The sequence below is a fragment of the Schistocerca serialis genome, chromosome 9, assembly GCF_023864345.2.
Source record: "Schistocerca serialis cubense isolate TAMUIC-IGC-003099 chromosome 9, iqSchSeri2.2, whole genome shotgun sequence".
In the NCBI taxonomy this organism is placed as follows: domain Eukaryota; kingdom Metazoa; phylum Arthropoda; class Insecta; order Orthoptera; family Acrididae; genus Schistocerca; species Schistocerca serialis.
Genome location: NC_064646.1, coordinates 416596457 through 416616380, shown reverse-complemented (window position 1 = coordinate 416616380; position 19924 = coordinate 416596457). Strand labels below are relative to the sequence as shown.

At 46.7% G+C, this 19924-nt stretch overlaps 1 protein-coding gene across 1 annotated transcript in view; it reads left to right on the top strand.

Annotated features, from left to right (window-relative positions):
* LOC126418722 (L-dopachrome tautomerase yellow-f2-like) overlaps positions 1-19924 on the top strand; it is a 99130-nt gene that overhangs the window by 33443 nt on the left and 45763 nt on the right. Inside the window, exon 2 of the mRNA XM_050085626.1 lies at positions 16587-16896. Coding sequence (XP_049941583.1) covers positions 16587-16896 — 310 coding nt within the window. The remainder of the gene's footprint in view (positions 1-16586; positions 16897-19924) is intronic.

Here is a 19924-nt window from a genome sequence, read left to right as displayed (position 1 = left end):
GATATTTGTATTAAGATTCAAAGCCCTGTACTTTATGAGTCCTTTCAGATGTGTAAGAGTTCTGAATGTTAAGCAGTTACTGTTAATGTCACGTACAGGATCATATGGCTATTCAGGAACACAAGGCTGTTAATCTTACGCCCATCGTTAAGGTGATGAGGAAACAATGAAACCTGGTTGTCCAGAAGCTCGACTTGATGTAGCAAGCCAGATGACTCATTGCGGCATTATTATCTACTAACAACATATAAGTTCATACAGCTTGTATCATCCCTCACATCACCAGGAAGATTCCCTGATGTCTTCGATCAACACTGAAAGCCTCCTGTTTTTAGAGGTAAACTTAGTACGTAAGAGAAGTGATTGCAGTAAACTGCCCTGAAAATATTCCCTTTTATACAATATTTTGACTCAAGAATAATCACTTATGCTATCTGACCTCTATTTAACTGAAATGTTCAGAAGTAGGAAAAGCTCTCATTGCGCAATGAAGAATAAAGGGGAGCCTGAACAAATATTTGAATGAATGCAGAACCATAGTTACACTCTCTGACTTCCTGGCGTTATCTGCAAGTGAGGTTATGAAATCCCTTATAAGCAGATTACGTGCAACGAGGGTGTGAGACCACACTTTGTAAGCCTAATGCTGTTCACAGGCAGAACATGGAATAAAATAGTCACGTCTAACATAATCGGGAGCAATGTGAAGTCTTGAAGTCTCGTCAACTCTGACTTACCTTACTGGCCGTAGTGTGCATGCAATTAATTCAGAACATTTTGGCAGCTCTTTTTTTAGTAATAATTCCGCTGAAGCTAGAATGTGCGTGATAACTTGTTCTCAGACCAGATACTGTCTCCCTTAAAAAATGTTAGAGCATATGGAAATAGCGTAGAACTAGGGTGAGCTTTCTAAATGACTAGGCGATGCGAATAAACCGAAAGTACTTCAGGACATTTCGTTCTCATTAATCATTGACTCAATAAACAGTAGGAAGAACAAAATTACATCAGTCCTTTGATGGACCACGTGGAAAGAGAATGAAAGGACACTCCATACACATTAAAATACTCGACCAAATATCAGAACAATGGGAAAGTGATGAATGTCATACTCTAATTTCAAGGATGGGCAATTGAAATATCTATATAGTTCAGTGAACATGGAACAACATCTCTCTGTTTTAATAACGGATGTTAAATCTGGACATGACTGAATGAACACATATAGCCCTGAAAGTATTCCAAACAAAATATTACGCCAAGTTGCGGTAGCATAGCCACATCCTCAGCATAACTGTTGTAGATTACAGTATGGGAATGATCTTCGGAACATCAACTCAATACTCACAATATCCTCAAAGCAGTCCCAAAAAGAATGGAGATCCAGAACGAGTACGCACACGAAACAGAACAGAATGGTTTTGTCTAGCGATCACTGGAGTGTGTTTCCACCAAACTAGTGCCCCGTGATTGGACCACTATGCACATACACCTACAGATCGCCAGCCAAGGCTGTACTATGATTAGCACTTCGTAACTCAGGTACAGAATGTTCTGCTTTACTTTAGCAGTTCAAACATCGTACAAAAATAAATGATGTGAAGCACGACTTTTAACGAAAGGCTTCGTCCACTGCAATCAAACAGCTTTATAGGTGGCTGGGAATGTCTGCTCCGAATGTGGAAGTTATTTATTTCCTTCACTTATTTACTCCAGTAACCTGAATCTGTCACGATGCTGTTTCGCTCAGAGTATTTTCGTGAATTCCTTGCAGTCCGGTATATTTTCCACTATTGTTGAACCTGCTGTTGACCCGTAAATTCCTCCACTTACTTCACAGGGTGAGCTTTGCACGTCTGAAGCCAGTTACATCACATTGTACGCCCAATGACAGACGCTACGTAGGCGCACTGAATGGCCTTTTCTTAGTGTCTGGGATCTATATTTCTGAATTTATGAAGTCGGAAAGTCTCCGTACCGCCACTGTTTATGCGCAGACACTGCGATCCTTACAGATCTACTAATAAAGATACTGTGTAAAATATTGTAGAAGATATTGTGCCGTGCTGTCAACTTGTTTGATTCTAAATGAGTGTTGCCGCACTTCTACAACGACTCGCTCAAAGATAAAAGATATAAAAAAGAAAGCTCTGTGCATAAATGAATCGATACATAGTCTAAGCTCTGCTCAAATACGTTTTACTTGTAGACGATTGGATATTATATCCAAAGATTTATTTTATCTTCACTTAGAGATTTCTTCACTGCTGTCTACAATATCTTGGGAGTGGGTTGATCTCTCTTCCTGGGCTTTATCAGATTGGGTGCACAAGAGTGCTTCTAGTAGGCAGTGCTCTAAATTTCAACGTCTTTGTCGTCAACACTTGATACCGGGAAATGATACTTGTCGACGGACTGTGATTAATCTTACAAGTAAGGAACTGGATGCCGTCACGGTTTCAGTGTTGGAAAAAGGTTTAAACTTCGCATCCACGCCTAGAAGCATTCCCACCATGGAATTCATTTCTTCTGTTGAGCAAGCTGTGTTTCATCTTCCGGAAGAACTGGCAGAAGAGGTTAGACAGGAGGTTTCTCACCTTTTGCGTCGGGCTCGGCCTCCACAAAATAACATTTCTTCAGCTGAACGAGCAGCCATTCTGTCTATTAGAGAGGACCCTGAACTGTTCATTTTACCAGCAGATAAAGGTAATGCGACCGTTTCAATCTCAAAGGCAGATTATGTGAATAAGATGTATCATTTACTTAAGGATCCGTCATATCCCACGGATCGCATAAAACGGACTACGATTTCTCTCCTGAAGAAGAGTTCCTTACCTGAGAACACTACCAAAAAACTACGACCTGGTGCGACCGTTTCACCTAGATTATAAGGTTTGCCAAAGATCCATAAGGATGGGGTCCCATTGCGCCCAATTGTTTCTAATTTGTGGGCACCAACTTACGACGTGGCAAAATATTTAGCGTCAGTTCTCAGCCCTCATATGGGTAAATGTGAACACCATATTCTTAACTCCATGGATTTTATTCAGCGTTTAAAATTGCTTCGTCTTGGTCCCTCTGATTTACTTGTTATTTTTGATGTGGTGTCACTTTTTACTCGGGTCCCTCTTGAAGTTTTGAACAAACCGACGGTGTGGCTATGGGTTGTCCTTTATCCTCCATAGTCGCTAATCTTTTTATGAAGGACTTTTAGGATATGGCCCTGAAAACATCATTTTTGAAGTCTTCGTGTTTTCTGAGATAAGTTGATGATAAGTTTCTTGTTTGGCCACATGGAATAGACTCTTTGCACCAGTTATTGGACCATTTTGACTTTCATCCGAACAACAAATTCACGATGGAAATTGAAGAGGGGGGGGGGGATTCTTCGGACCTTGGTTAAACGAGCATATGCTGTCACAGATGCTGAAAATTTACCACAGGAGCTGCAACGTCTTAAGGACGTGTTCAATAATAACGGCTATACGGACCGACAAATTCGAAGTGCTTTTGAGTTTTTAACTCTACCTGAACCTTCTGAAGACATCTTTAGGTCTGTGGGTTTTCTTCCATATGCTGGGAATGTGTCCGCCAATATAGGTAGAGTTTTGAAGAAATGCGAGATCAGATATGTTTTTCGTCGGCCAGCTAAGATTCGAGCACTTCTTGGCTCTGTCAAAGATGATTTAGGTTTGAGGAAGTGTGGGGTTTACAAAATACCGTGTGAGTGTGGGAAAATTTACATTGGACAAACTATTCGTACCTCAACGACAGGTGTATTGAACATCATCGCCATACGCGATTATTACAACCAGATAAATCTGCGGTGGCTGAGCATTGCCTTACAGAGGGACAAAGGATGCTATACAATGAGATGCAAGTAGTTTCAAATGTTTTTCGGTATTGGGATTGTGTTTTAAAAGAATCTGTTGAAATCAGATTAGCAGATAATATCATTAATCGTGACAACGGATACCCACTAAGGGAAACGTGGAATCCTGTTTTATCAGACATGCAGAAACAACGACATCTGAATCGGCCGGCTATGAATAATCATTTGTAACGATATATCGTTTTCAACAGTATTACCGAGCGAGGTGGCGCAGTGGTTAGACACTGGACTCGCATTCGGGAGGACGGCGGTTCAATCCCGCGTCCGGCCATCCTGATTTAGGTTTTCCGTGATTTCCCTAAATCACTCCAGGTAAATGCCGGGATGGTTCCTCTGAAAGGGCACGGCCGACTTCCTTCCCCATCCTTCCCTAATCCGATGAGACCGATGACCACGCTGTCTGGTCTCCTTCCCCAAAACCAACCAATCAACAGTATTCACCACCGGAGGCGCTGCAACTCTTTTTGCGCCAGGGGGCAGCAGGAGTGACTGAGCGCGTGCACACAGTATCTAGCGCATGCGTTGTTGTACTTACAATGCATGTAAAGGTGCAGTCGTTTGCGAGTGGAATAAGATATCGGTGAGAGCAGCGTAGCTTTTCTCACCTGATGATGGCGGCCAGGTGGACCGCTCAAATATTGTGCTCAGATGACAGTTTGATCCGGCTGGAAACCCGACAGGAATTTGATATACTAACACGCCGGGAGAGTCTACATAGACACTCTAAGCTCTGGTATTTTTTTCTGGACGTACACTGGTGAGCCGAAACAGTATCTATTTAACAAGGACTTCCGGTTCCAGCACCAAGGGAAACTACCCAAAAACTGTGGTCGCGCCGGGAACTTGGAACTAACTTAGATTTATTTGTGGGACAATTTTGACAATTTTTCCAATAAAAAATTAGAATTTTCCTAAGCCTGCTTACCTTCACACTCAGCACATCTAAAACGGAAAACATCACAAGAAAAAAAAAAAATTGTTCTTATTTTATTTTTATATCATTGAGGAAGATATACGTTCATACAACTTTCCAGCCATCCTGATTTCGATTTTCTGTGGTTTTCCTGACTCGATTAGGGTGAAAGAGTATTTTTTTTTTTTCAGGAGGACTCGGTTTCCTTGTCCTATTCGACCATGATCTGCAATGACCTAATCGTCGAAATTAAATATTCTGCCGTCCTTCATTGGAAGTTTACGCTAAGGTGGCGAAAGTCGCAGGATACCGCCTGAAATCATTTCGGACTTACTTTTGCCCAGCGCAGTGCAGCAGTTGTACGTGTCATGGACTTAACAAATCGTTGGAAGTTCCCTGCAGAAATATTCAGCCTTGCTGCCTCTGAAGCCGTTCATAATTGCGGAAGTGTTGGCACTGAAGGTTTGTGCACGAACTGACCTGTCGATTATATCCCATAAATGTTCAATCGTATACATGTCGGGTGATCTGAGTGGCGAAACCATTCACTCGAACTGTCCAGAATAGTCTTCAAAGCAGTTGCAAACAACTGTGGGTCAGTGACATGTCGCATTGTCACCCATGAAAATTCTACCGTTGTTTGAGAACATGAAATCCATGAATGGCTGCAAAGGTTCTCCAAGTAGCCGTACATAACAATTTACGATATGAAGACGTCCGAAAGAACAGATGCCATCTTCATATCGTTTAAGGCTAACCGGCTGATGACCTCCTTCAGTGCGGATGCACTCGATTTGCCCGAACTCTTACGGGACTCGGTGGATTGTTTGCAGCGAATAATGGGTATAATGGCAGGGGCATTACGAATGTGGCGTGTGGACTATAAGTTGAGAATGTGGGTCTCACGAGGAGCGTACCGGCGATAAATCCCTGCAGTCGCACTATCCTCTGTGCCCTCGGTGGCTCAGATGGATAGAGCGTCTGCCATGTAAGTACGAGATCCCGGGTTCTAGTCCCGGTCGAGGCACACATTTTCAACTGTCCCCGTTGATGTATATCAACGCCTGTCAGCAGCTGATGGTATTGATTTGATTGTAATTTCATAACAATTTACAGTCAAAGATCGGTTCCGTTGGATCAGAGAATTCAGTCCATTCCCTGTAAACACAGTACCTTGTTGACAATTTGGGTCCATGGCTTCGTGAGGTCTGTGCCACACTCCAGCCCCACCATCCGTTGTTACCAACTGAAATCGGGACTCATCTGACCGGCCCCGGTTTTCCATTCGACTAGGGCCCAACTGATACGGACACGAGCGCGGAACAGGCACTGCAGGCGAAGTCGTGCTGTTAGCAAAGGGACTCTTGTCGGTCGTCTGCTGCATAGCCTGTTAAAGCTAAATTCCCCCTTACTGTCCTAACGAATATGTTCGTCGTACGTTCAACACTGATTTCTGTGGATATTTCACGCAGTGTTTCTTGTCTGTTAACGGACAACTCTACGCAAACGCCGGTGTTCTCGGTCGTTAAGTGAAGGCCGTCGGTCACTCCGTTGCCCCTCGTGAGAAGTAATGCCTGGAATTTGTTATTCTCCGTACACTTTTCATACTGTAGCTCTCCCTACGATTTTCGAAATGGTATGTCCCAGGCGTCTAGCTACAACTTCCGTTCCGTGATAAAAGTCAGTTAATTTTCTTCGTGCGGCCATAATCACGTCGCAAACATTTTCACATGTGTCACCTGAGTATAAATGACGGCTGCGTCAAAATGCTGTCGTCTTATACACTACTGGCCATTAAAATTGCTACACCACGAAGATGACGTGCTACAGAAGCGAAATTTAACCGACAGGAAGAAGATGCTGTGATATGCAAATGATTAGCTTATCAGAGCATTCACACAAGGTTGACGCCGGTGGCGACACCTACAATGTGCTGACATGAGCCAAGTTTTCAACCGATTTCTCATACACAAACAGCAGTTGACCGGCGTTGCCTGGTGAAACGTTGTGATGCCTCGTGTAAGGAGGAGAACTACTGCGTACCATCACGTTTCCGACTTTGATAAAGGTCGGATTGTTGCCTATCGCGATTGCGGTTTATCGTATCGCGACATTGCTGCTCGCGTTGTTCGAGATCCAATGACTGTTAGCAGAATATGGAATCGGTGGCTTCAGGAGGGTAATACGGAACGCAGTGCTGGATCTCAAAGGCCTAGTATCACTAGCAGTCGAGATGACAGGCATCTTATCCGCATGGTTGTAACGGATCGTGCAGCCACGTCTCGATCCCTGAGTCAACAGATGGGGACGTTTGCAAGACAGTAACCATCTGCACTAACAGTTCGACGACGTTTGCAGCAGCATGGACTATCAGCTCAGAGACCATGGCTGGGGTTGCCCTTGACGCAGCTGCATCAGACAGGAGCGCCTACGATGGTGTACTCAACGACGAACCTGGGTGCACGAATGGAAAAATGTCATTTTTTCGGATGAATCCAGGTTCTGTTTACAGCATCATGATGGCAGCATCCGTGTTTGGTGACATCGCGGTGAACGCACATTGGAAGCGTGTATTCGTCATCGCCATACTAGCGTATCACCCGGCGTGATGATATGGTGTGCCATTGGTTACACGTCTCGGTCACCTCTTGTTCGCACTGACGGCACTTTGAACAGTGGGCGTTACATTTCAGATGTGTTACGACCCGTGGCTCTACCCTTCATTCGATCACTGCGAAACCCTACATTTCAGCAGGATAATGCACGACCGCATGTTGCAGATCCTGTACGGGCCTTTCCGGCTACATAAAAGCTTCGACTGCTGCCCTGGCCAGCACATTCTCCAGATCTCTCACCAATTGAAAACGTCTGGTCAATGGTGGCCGAGCAACTGGCTCGTCACAATACGCCAGTCACTACTCTTGATGAACTGTGGTATCGTGTTGAAGCTACATGGGCAGCTGTACCTATACACGCCATCCAAGCTCTGTTTGACTCAATGCCCAGGCGTATCAAGGCCGTTATTACGGCCAGATGTGGTTGTTTTGGGTACTGATTTCTCAGAATCTATGCACCCAACCTGCGTGAAAATGTAATCACATGTCAGTTCTAGTATAATATATTTGTCCAATGAATACCCGTTTATCATCTGCATTTCTTCTTGGTGTAGCAATTTTAATGGCCAGTAGTGTATCTTGGGCACGCGATAATGCCGCCATCCGTATACCTGCGTATCGCTATCCGTGACTTTCGACACCTCAGTGTACAAGCGGGAGGAACATCGGTGCCACTGAAACTGACCTCAGCATTCCCACCGCGCATAAGGAGAAACAAACCGGGCAAGGCTGACAGACTTTGCTCTACACACACTTACGATAATATTTAGTAACGAGCATTCATGCCGTATATGCTGCTGCAGATATGATTTTTGCTCAAGTGGTAGAAAGGCCCTAGTTACGTCTGTGAGCCAGATGTGTAACATAATTAAATGCCGTCTCCGTGGCAGTTACATGAGTAGGTAGGAAGTCTGAGAGAGTTGTGCTCTGCGAGCGCTTTGTGTACCGACACTCGCGCACACGCCAGCACGCACCGGTTGCAGCCAGCTCGGCGGCTGCGAGACATCTTGGCCAGCTTCCAGTCGCGCTGAGAATGCAACTAGGGCGGCGGCTGGTCAGGCCAGCGGCTATCAACACGCAGCAGCCGCTCCCCAGACACTCACCTGGCTTATTTGTCCCATCAGTCACCTACTGTTCCGTTTATCAACCACCATCCGGATGCTGGATACAACAGATCAGTTAAAAGCAATTGTGCGAACACCTGACATGATTTGTACAGTTTCTCTGGGTAATTTCGATATTGTTAAGCTACAAAGGGATATGGGATGCTTTTAAGTACTCTGATGTACCCTACATCCTGTGTTAGCAGAAGAGCCAACACCGTGTTATGAGTGGAGGCCGAAATGCACGCGTTTTAGCTCAAGCAGGATAGCGTGAGGAGGGAAGAACTGTACTGACGTGAGGTCTGGAACATGACAAGGAATGAGAATTCAGAAAGCGGACGTAATTAGTTTGATACTTAACCTTAATCCATTAATGATGGTCGCTCTTGACGGTACGTGAGTCACAATATTATCTGTTCAGAAGACATAGTAACTGAATATGGCGCCTTGCTAGGTCGTAGCAAATGACGTAGTTGAAGGCTAAGCTAAACTGTCGTCTCGGCTAATGAGAACGGATGTAGACAGTGAACCATCGCTAGCAAAGTCGGCTGTACAGCTGCGGCGAGCGCTAGGGAGTCTCTCTAGACTAGACCTGCCGTGTGGCGGCGCTCGGTCTGCAATCACTGATAGTGGCGACACGCGGGTCCGACGTATACTAACCGACCACGGTCGATTTAAAGGCTACCACCTAGCAAGTGTGGTGTCTGGCGGTGACACCACAGTTAATACTGAAACCGTGTGGACAAATAAACAGCGGATGGTTAATATGCATTTTATGAAATACTTCAAGCCTGTTTAACATCACCTTGTGGAAACATTACAAATCACCTAGTCCTGTCTTTACGGAGAGCTACAACCTGAAACCGGCGACACAGAGTTTTGGTGCTTATCTAAAAGGTTCTAAATTTAAAGAGCATGTCTTCAAAAAATGGTTCAAATGGCTCTAAGCACTATGGGACTTAACATCTGATGTCATCAGTCACCTAGACTTAGAACTACTTAAACCTAACTATCCTAACCGGCCACAGCGGCCGGTCTAACAGAATGCTCATTATGAATAAAAATATTGTCTATGGCTACGCTACTGTTCCCCTGCACCCTAATTGGAAAAAACGCAGTCTGCATCAGATCATTTGAATTTAGGAGCCGGCCGCGGTGGTCTAGTGGTTCTAGGCGCGCAGTCCGGAACCGCGGGACTGCTACGGTCGCAGGTTCGAATCCTGCCTCGGGCATGGATGTGTGTGATGTCCTCAGGTTAGTTAGGTTTAAGTAGTTCTAAGTTCTAGGGGACTGATGACCTTAGAAGTTGAGTCTCATAGTGCTCAGAGCCATTTGAACCATTTTTGAAGCACCCTCTCTAGCTTAAGTAGAAATGCTCTGAAGTCAGAGTCAGGGACCTATAAACAACAACAACTAAAAGTTTAGTTTCACTAAATTCAACTGTCCCTGCACAACATTCAAATATCTCTTCAGTGCAGTGCCATGATACGTCTATAGACTCAAATGGAATACTGTTTTTTACGTACATGGCCACTCCCCTACCCTGCAGGGAACTCCTGGCCTGAGGCAGAATCCCAAACATTTCTAACTGTGTACCGGGCATCTCGATTGATGTTTTCATGCAACCTAATCTCAGTCGCCTCTGTCATGACACTATTCCAGAATTTCGGCCTCTGCGCCAGAAACGTGTTTCATAGTAGTCCCTAGAGTTTCATAGCTCTGGACAGTTCAGTGATAGTTTATTTGCCAGATTGCAGCATACTCTTTGTATTTTTTCGGAAAGCAGTTCATCAGGAGGCCTCTTCCTCTAATTTCCATTACCTATAGCCATAGACAGCTGTCTTCCATCAAGGCTCCCCTTCATATATTATTTCCTGTTTACTTGCGTTCACAGTCCTGTAATATTTTAGTAATGACAATACTTTCTGCGAGGTTATTAGAACTATAGTTGTCAGATGTCACATCTGGTCGACGCACAGTGGAAATCAACAGTGCAGATCTATATATATATATATGTGTGTGAAATCTTGTGGGACTTAACTGATAAGGTCATCAGTCCCTAAGCTTACACACTACTTAACCTAAATTATACTAAGGGCAAACACACACACCCATGCCCGAAGGACGACTCGAACCTCCGCCGTAACCAGCCGCAAGTGCAGATCTCATGAATGCGATAAGAACTACTACGTAAGATGGGGCTAGCGAAAATTTTAATGAATAACGTCGTAGAAATCATAAACCTTACAGTAAATTTTAATTTACACATGTCCTTCCGAGTATTCCTGGTGTATGGAATGCTTCCAGCGATCTTCCCCCTGTTGGCAGCAACGATAGAATTCTGTTGACTGAATCGTGTTCAGAATTAATTGCGATTTCGCTTGATTCTCTTCTATGGAGTCGAAACGCCACCCTTTCAACTTCAGTTTCATTTTCATGAAGAGGACGAAATCGTAAGGAGTTAGATCAGTAAGGTACATGGGGGACATTTGAAGCTGTTTTTTTTTTCTTTTTTCTCTCTCTTTTTAGTTAGATCAGAAAGGTGCGTGGGGGGACACTTGGAGGTTGTCTTTTTCACGAGGTACGTCAGAATGAGCATGGTGCGTTCAGGTCCATTATCATGGTGCAGCAACCAGTCTTTGCTGTTCAATCTGTCAGGCCATTGCGTGTATCATATTCCCTCAATCTCTTCAAAACATCGCAGTAGTAGTTTCCTTTGACTATATGACAAAATGAAACAAACTCCTTATGGACAATTCCCTGAATCCAGAATGAATTCTCTCTCCACAGCTGAGTGCGCAATAATTAGAAAATTCCTGGTATAGTTACTGTCATCGGACACTACCAGGAAACCGTGGCCGACCCGCCGAGAGCGTTGGCGGTGAGCCGCCGAAAAATACGGAAGACAACGACAGCGATGGACGACCAACAACAGGATAGAGTGACAAGTCCGGAGCGTAAACCACAGTCGAGAGCCCAGACGTAGCGACATTTGGAATCAAGGAACGCTGCATACCAAATGTAGAAGTATGAAAACGGAATTTCCCTATAGATGGTGCTGGACGTCGTGTAGCACCCGTGAGACCGCGTCACCAGCGTCCTCTGCTTCTTGTAACGCCTGACAACAAATGTCAACACACAGTAAAACAAGCTCCATACATCGGTACCTGTTTGAAACCCGTAAACGCGTCGAGTTTTGTGCCTGCGAACTACGATTTGCGGACAGCATTGGTTTTCTATTCTCATTTGAAGTAAATTGCTGCAGAATCGCATCGAATGCTTGTCAAAGCGAACACGCTCTTGGGAAAACACAGTGATTCGAGTAGTGCAAACAGTTCAAAAGTGGTGATTTTGACGTGAGAAACGACTTGCGCGAGAAACCACCGAAAAAATTCGAAGACAATGAATTACAGGCCTTATTGGATGAAGATGATACCCAAACTCTACAGGAACTCGCGGAACAACTGAATGTGACGCAAAAACCGTTTCTCTTCGGTTGAAAGGTATGGGAAAGGTGCAGAAAGTAGGAGAATGGGTTCCGCATGAACTGAATGAAAGGTAGAAAGCAAATCGAAAGACCACTTGTGAAATTCTGCTCGCCAGATACAGAAGAAAGTCGTTTCTCCACCGAATACTGACATGTAGTGAAAACTGAGAATCCTAAGGGTCGTAAATCGTTGACATCCACTGCAAGACCAAACCGCTTTGAAAAGAAGACAGTGCTCTATGTTTGGTGGGATCAGAAAGTTGTCATCTGTTATGAGCTGCTAACACCTGGAGAAACCGTTAACACTGCTCGCTACCAACAGCAAATGATCGATTTAAATCGAGCATTAAGTGAAAAACGACCGGAATATAGAAAAAGGCAATACAGAGTCATATTGCTCTATGATAACGCCCCATCACACAGCAAAACGCGCCAGGTAAACGATCGAGGCGTTCAGTTGGGTCATACTAGGACATTCGTCTTGTTCTCCAGACTTGGCTCCGTTCGATTATCATCTGTTTGCATCACTGGGACAATCTGTCGCTGAACAACGCTTCAATTTGTGTGAAAAGGTACGAAAGCCGCTCCCTCACTGGTTCGCTTCAAAAGAAGAACTGTTCTTTTTTTTGCGTGGCGTTCATGGCCTGCCGAAGAGGTGGGAGAGAACTGTATAAATAGCAATGGAGACTATTTTGAATAAAATATTGTTTATCAGTTTCAAACAACAGACATGTAATTACTGCAACCAAATTCCGGTTTCATTCTTATACAACTGGTACAAGGAATGATACGAGAGCCCCAGCCGAAGCACAACGGAGCTCCGGGCCCCTGAGTTGCTAGCCTTGTAGCGTGGCAACAGGCGCCCGTAGGCAGGCGCGTCGTGTGTGGCCTGTGACTAGCGCTGAGGCGGTGAGCGCAGCGCTCGCAAATATTAGGAGCGCCGCCTAGCGGCTGCGGTCTAGGTCCACGCGCTCTGGCGGGCTTCCGAACACGTTGGGTCGGGATTTCAGAGCTGGCTGATTTAAACTGTGTGACGGACCGTGAGTCGAACATGGAACAAGCCCATGTCTGTTGACTCCGTAACTGACACAGTGCGGCTGATAGTTACAACGCCAACAGAACAAACGAATGTGGAAATTACACACTTGAAGGTTTTTAGCCATTTTTAGCAACGCAAAGGTCGACGTAAAGTCCCGAGCGACTGGAAATAAAGCGCAGGTGACGCCTGTATATAAGAACGGTAGAAGGACGGATCCTCATAATTACAGACCAATATCCTTAACATCGGTTTGTTGCAGGCTTCTCGAAGATATTCTCAGTTCGAATATAATGAATTTCCTTGAGACAGAGAAGTTGCTGTCCATGCATCAGCACGGCTTTAGAAAGCATCGCTCCTGCGAAAAGCAGCTCGCCCTTTTTTCACATGATACCTTGCGAACCATGGATGAAGGGTATCAGACGGATGCCATATTCCTTGACTTCCGGAAACCGTTTGACTCGGTGCTCCACTGCAGACTCCTAACTGAGGTACGAACCTATGGGATTGGTTCCCAAATATGTGAGTGGCTCGGAGACTTCTTAAGTAATAGAACCCAGTACGTTGTCCTCGATGGTGAGTGTTCATCGGAGGTGAGGGTATCTTCTGGAGTGCCCCAGGGAAGTGTTGTAGGTCCGCTGTTGTTTTCTATCTACGTAAATGATCTTTTGGATAGGGTGGATAGCAGTGTGCGGCTGGTTGCTGATGATGCTGTGGTGTACGGGAAGATGTCATCGTTGAGTGACTGTAGGAGGATACAAGATGACTTGGACAGGATTTGTGATTGGTGTAAAGAACGGCAGCTAACTCTAAATATAGATAAATGTAAATTAATGCAGATGAATAGGGAAAAGAATCCCGTAATGTTTGAATACTCCATTAGTAGTGTAGCGCTTGACACAGTCACGTCCATTAAATATTTGGGAGTGACATTGCAGAGCGATATGAAGTGGGACAAGTATGTAGTGGCAGTTGTGGGGAAGGCGGATAGTCGTCTTCGGTTCATTGGTAGGATTTTGGGAAAATGTGGTTCATCTGTAAAGGAGACCGCTTATAAAACACTAATACGACCTATTCTTGAGTACTGCTCGAGCGTTTGGGATCCCTATCAGGTCGGATTGAGGGAGGACACAGAAGCAGTTCAGAGGTGGGCTGCTAGATTTATTACTGGTAGGTTCGATCATCACGCAAGTGTGACGGAAATGCTTCAGGAACTCGGGTGGGAGTCTCTGGAGGAAAGGGGGTGTTCTTTTCGTGAATCGCTACTGAGGAAATTTAGAGAACCAGCATTTGAGGCTGACTGCAGTACAATTTTACTGCCGCCAACTAATATTTCGCGGAAAGACCACAAAGATAAGATAAGAGAGATTAGGGCTCGTACAGAGGCATATAGGCAGTCATTTTTCCCTCGTTCTGTTTGGGAGTGAAACGGAGAGAGAAGATGCTAGTTGCGGTACGAGGTACCCTCCGCCACGCACCGTATGGTGGATTGCGGAGTATGTATGTAGATGTAGATGTTTTGTAGAGCACACGTCCAGTAAGTTTCGTGGCACCCATACCACGTGCTGGACACCTTAACAGTCACACCCCACACTATCGGGAGAGGCACTGTCGATTTTGAGGCGGGCAGCATTGCTAGAGTAGTGGATAACTGAGCATACGAAATAGCCTCGGCCCCCGGCCTGGAGATCATTCCAGTTTTCAGGTATTTGTGTTTGTTATATCTGGCTGACGTCAGCATCAATAATTTACTGCCCTCATCGCATCTAGCCAAGTGCACCACAGCTATTCCCGGAATCCTGGCATCAGCATCAACCCCTTGTGCACCGGTCCTTCGCTCCTCATGCACCCACTCCCTACCCCGAATGCCCTTGCTTGTCATCACACTGTCATTCAGTGGTGTCGAGCAATTCTGCATGATGTGCAGTATTCCGGCCGCTAAGGACATTTCTACACTACTGGCCATTAAAATTGCTACACCACGAAGATGTGCTACAGAAGCGAAATTTAACCGACAGGAAAAAGATGCTGTAATATGCAAATGATTAGCTTTTCAGAACATTCACACAAGGTTGGCGCCGGTGGCGACACCTACAACGTGCTGAGATGAGGAAAGTTTCCAACCGATTTCTCATACACAAACAGCAGTTGACCGGCGTTGCCTGGTGAAACGTGGTCGTGATGCCTCGTGTAAGGAGGAGAAATGCGTACCATCACGTTTCCGACTTTGATAGAGGTCGGATTGTAGCCTATCGCGACCGCGACAGTGCTGCTCGCGTTGGTCGAGATCCAATGACTGTTAGCAGAATATGGAATCGGTGGGTTCATGAGGGTACACCGGAACTCCGTGCTGGATCCAGACGGCCTCGTATCACTAGCAGTCGAGATGACAGGCATCTTATCCGCGTGGCTGTAACGGATCGTGCAGCCACATCCCTGAGTCAAGATATGGGGACGTTTGCAAGACAACAACCATCTGCACGAACAGTTCGACGACGTTTGCAGCAGCATGGACTATCAGCTCGGAGACCACGGCTGCGGTTACCCTTGACGCTGCATCACAGACAGGAGCAACTGCAATGGTGTACTCAACGATGAACCTGGGTGCACGAATGGCAAAACGTCAATTTTTCGGATGAATCCAGGTTCTGTTTACAGAATCATGATGGTCGCATCCGTGTTTGGCGACATCGCGGTGAACGCACATTGGAAGCGTGTATTCGTCATCGCCATACTGGCGTACCACCCAGCGTGATGGTATGCGGTGCCATTGGTTACACGTCTCGGTCACCTCTTGTTCGCATTGACGGCACATTGAACAGTGGACGTTACACTTCAGATGTGTTACGACCCTTGGCTCCACCCTTCATTCGATCCCTGCGAAACCCTACATTTCAGCAGGATAATGCACGACCGCATGTTGCAGGTCCTGTACGGGCCTTTCTGGATACAGAAAATATTCGACTGCTGCCCTAGCCAGCACATTCTCCAGATCTGTCACCAATTGATAACGTCTGGTCAATGGTGGCCGAGCAACTGGCTCGTCACAATACACCAGTCACTACTCTTGATGAACTGTGGTATCGTGTTGAAGCTGCATGGGCAGCTGTACCTGTACACGCCATCCAAGCTCTGTTTGACTCAATGCACAGGCGTATCAAGGCCGATATTACGGCCAGAGGTGGTTGTTCTGGGTACTGATTTCTCAGGATCTATGCACCCAAATTGCGTGAAAATGTAATCACATGTCAGTTCTAGTATAATATATTTGTCCAGTGAATACCCGTTTATCATCTGCATTTCTTCTTGGTGTAGCAATTTTAATGGCCAGTAGTGTAGGAGTTGAGACGTCAGCGTCATCGCATCTTGCGACCTGCAACCCCTACTCCTACCCCGCCATCCTCGCGCCTCCGCTCGTCGACGTCGTCGTGCTTGGAACACGATGAAGACGGCCATCGGGCAGATTTGTCGACGAAGGCTGCGCTTTCCAAAGCGCCCACGGCGACTGCAGCAGAGTGAGCGCGCGACTGGTGCCGGCAGACGCGGCGCGCCATGACGACGTCGGCGCTGCTGACGACGGCGGCGACGCTGCTGACGTCGGCGGCCGTGCTGCTGGCGACGGTGACGCCGCAGGCGCGCGGCGCGGCCGGGCCGCACGCGCTGCGCGAGGCCTTCTCGTGGCGGCAGATCAACTGGACGTGGCCGGCCGGCGGGCCGCCCGCGGGCGCCGACTACCAGCCGCGCAACAACCTGCCGCTGGGGCTCGCCGTCTGGCGCGACCGCCTCTTCCTCACCGTGCCGCGCCGCAAGGCCGGCGTGCCCGCCACGCTCGGATACGTCGACATCGACCGTAAGTCGCACCGCTGTGTTCCAGCAAGCGCACCGACCGCACTACTGATAAAATGGCCAAGCTACACCCGTCGGGTCACGTGACGTCCTCCACTCGTTACTTTGGAGACGCCATATTGGATTTCGTCGTATTTCGTTGTTTCCACATTCTACTATGTTCGTGCATAAGTTCTACGTTCACGTCTGCATCTACATGCCTACTCTGCAACTCGCAATTAAGTGCCTGCCAGAGGGTTCATCGAACCACCTTTAAGTTACTTTCTACCGTTCTCTCTCGAAAAGCTCTGATTTCTCACCCAATGTGGCTTTCGACCATCCTACTCTGCCGATGACCAGCTCCTACGCCTCACTTATCTTCTCTCCCTCCAGCTTCTGTTCCTCTGCCATTTTTGTCCTCCTCGACCTCGAAAAGGCCTACAACCGCGTGTGGGATCCCGCTCTCCTGTTTAAACTCCAGACCTACGCCCTTCCTATCAACTATGTCCGTATGATTGTCTCTCCCACCGCCCCTCCTACGTTACCATCTATAACTCTGATTGCTGCATCCCTCTGTGGGTGTGCCCCAGGGCTCTGTCCTCTCCCATCTCCTCTACCTCCTGTACATGGCAGATATGTTCCAACCACCCCCTCCAGTACACCTCCTGCAGTATGCCGATGACACCGCCTTCCTTGACCTCGCTTCTACCCTTCAGTGGTCCCACCACCTTCTCCAGAATCATCTTGACCTTTTTACTGCATGGCTCCTGAAAATCAATCCTTCCAAGACCCAGGCAATCATTGTAGCTTATACCACTCGCTCCTTCTGGCTCCTTGATTTTTTTACCATCTGCACCCTTCCTGTCCGCCTCTCCCCCATCCTCTCCTACCTTGGCCTCACCATTGACCGTCACCCCACCTGGATCCCTCATCTCATATCCAATCCAAAGCCCACAACTGCCTCTGACTCTTTAAACTCCTCTCTGGCCAGACATGGGGGTTGAACCCCTCTACCATCCTCCACACCTACAAATCCTTAATCCATCCCATCCTCCATTATGCCAGTCCCACTTGGATATCCACCCCCCCCCCCAAATTCTATGTGTCCCTCCACATCCTCGAGCACCAAGCAGTCCGCCTTGCCTTTGGTACATGCCTCCCATCCCCCATGTGGATCCTCTATGACCTGATTCCTTTCCCCCATCTGCTGCTTTTCCTAGAACGTATCCACATCCTCTACACCTCCTGCCGACTTGATCCCCCTCATCCCCCGATTTCTCTTCTCCTCTTCAACCCCTGCCCTCTGCCACACCTTCACCATTGCGTCGCCCCTATCCTTCTCCTAAGGTTGCTTCCATCTACTCCCCATCCTGGATGGTTCCCTCTCTCCCTCCATTTATCCCTCCTCTCAACTCTGATCCTCACCTTCCCCTCCCTCCCTCTGTCCTTTTCCAAGGCTCCCTCTCCTCCCCCCCCCTACCACACTGTTTTGTTTTTCCCTGCCTATCCTCTCTCTGACTCCCTTCTCTCCCCCAAGTCCTTTTGCTTTCCCCTCCACAACCTTCCCCACTCCTTCTCACGTCCACACAGCCCCACTCTTTTCTATGTCCTCTCCCTCCATCACCTCCCCCCTTTTTCTTTCCCTCTCCTCCCCCCTTTTCCCCCCACCCCGCCCCCATCTGCCTCCGTGTCACCGCTATAGTGCTGTTTAAAGTGGGTGTTCAGTGTTACAACGAGCCACCATACTGTCACTAGGTGTGTTTTTAACCGTTGCGAACAAAAACCAGACTGTCGATGTGTTTTTTAACTGTGACTGTCTACTTACTATGTGTTTCAATCAGTATCACCGATCTTTTGTTTTTGTATTTTCTTCGCAACTTTTTCACCTTGTTTCACTTTTTAACAGTCACCGTTTTGTCGCCTGCTTTTATTGTTCTATCTCCTAATTCTAATTTTTAGCTTTTCTCTAGGCTGCAGAATAGCGTATTGTGCTGCTGCCAACCTGCCCCCTCCCTCTTGGGGGGAGGGGGTGGGGGGAGGGGGTGGGGGGAGGGGGGGGGGGGTCGCGGAGGGAAATCGAAATCCAGTAAAGGAAAAAAAAGCTCTGATTTCTCTTATTCTATTACGATGATCTTTTTTCCAATGTAAGTGGGCACAAACAAAATATTTTCACTCTCTGAGGAGAAAATTGGCGACAAATTTCATGAGAAGGTCCTGCCGCAGAGGAAAACGCCTTTGTTTTAATGGCAGCCACACCAATTCGTGTATCACATCCGTAGCACCCTCTCCCCCATTTCGCGATAGGACAAAATGAACTGCCTTTCGTTGAACTCTTCGATGCCCTCCGTCAATCCTGCCTGATGCAGTTACTCCAGAAGAGGACGGACAAGCGTACTGTAAGAGATCTCTTTAGTAGATCGGTACATTTTCTTACTGTTCTGCCAAGTCCAGGGAGAGAAAATAAAAACTTTGAGTTTCGCCGATGGCGTAATTCTGTCAGAGACAGCAAAAGTCTTGGAAGAGCAGTTCAGCGGAATGTACATTGTCTTGAAAGGAGGATATAAGATGAACATCAATAAAAGCAAAACGAGAGTAATGGAATGTAGTCGAGTTAAATCAGATGATCTGACGGAATTAGTTTAGGCGATGAGACAAAGTTGAAGATGAAAAAAAAATGGGTCTGAGCACTGTGGGACTTAACATCTGAGGTCATCAGTCCCCTACAACATTAAAACAACTTAAACTAACTAACCCAAGGATATAACACACATCCATTCCATAGGCAGGATTCCAACCTGCGACCGTAGCGGTCGCGCGGTTCCACACTGAAGCGCCTAGAACCGCTCGGCCACAGCGGTCGGCTTGCAGACGAGTTGTGCTATTTGAGCTGCAAAATAACTGATGATGGTTGCAGCAGAGAGGATATAAAATGTAGACTAGCAATGACAAGGAAAGCGCCAGGAAGTCTTTTCTGGAAATATTTGTATGGATTGTAGCCATATATGGAATTGAAACAAGGACGATAAACAGTGTAGACAAGAAGAGAATAGAAG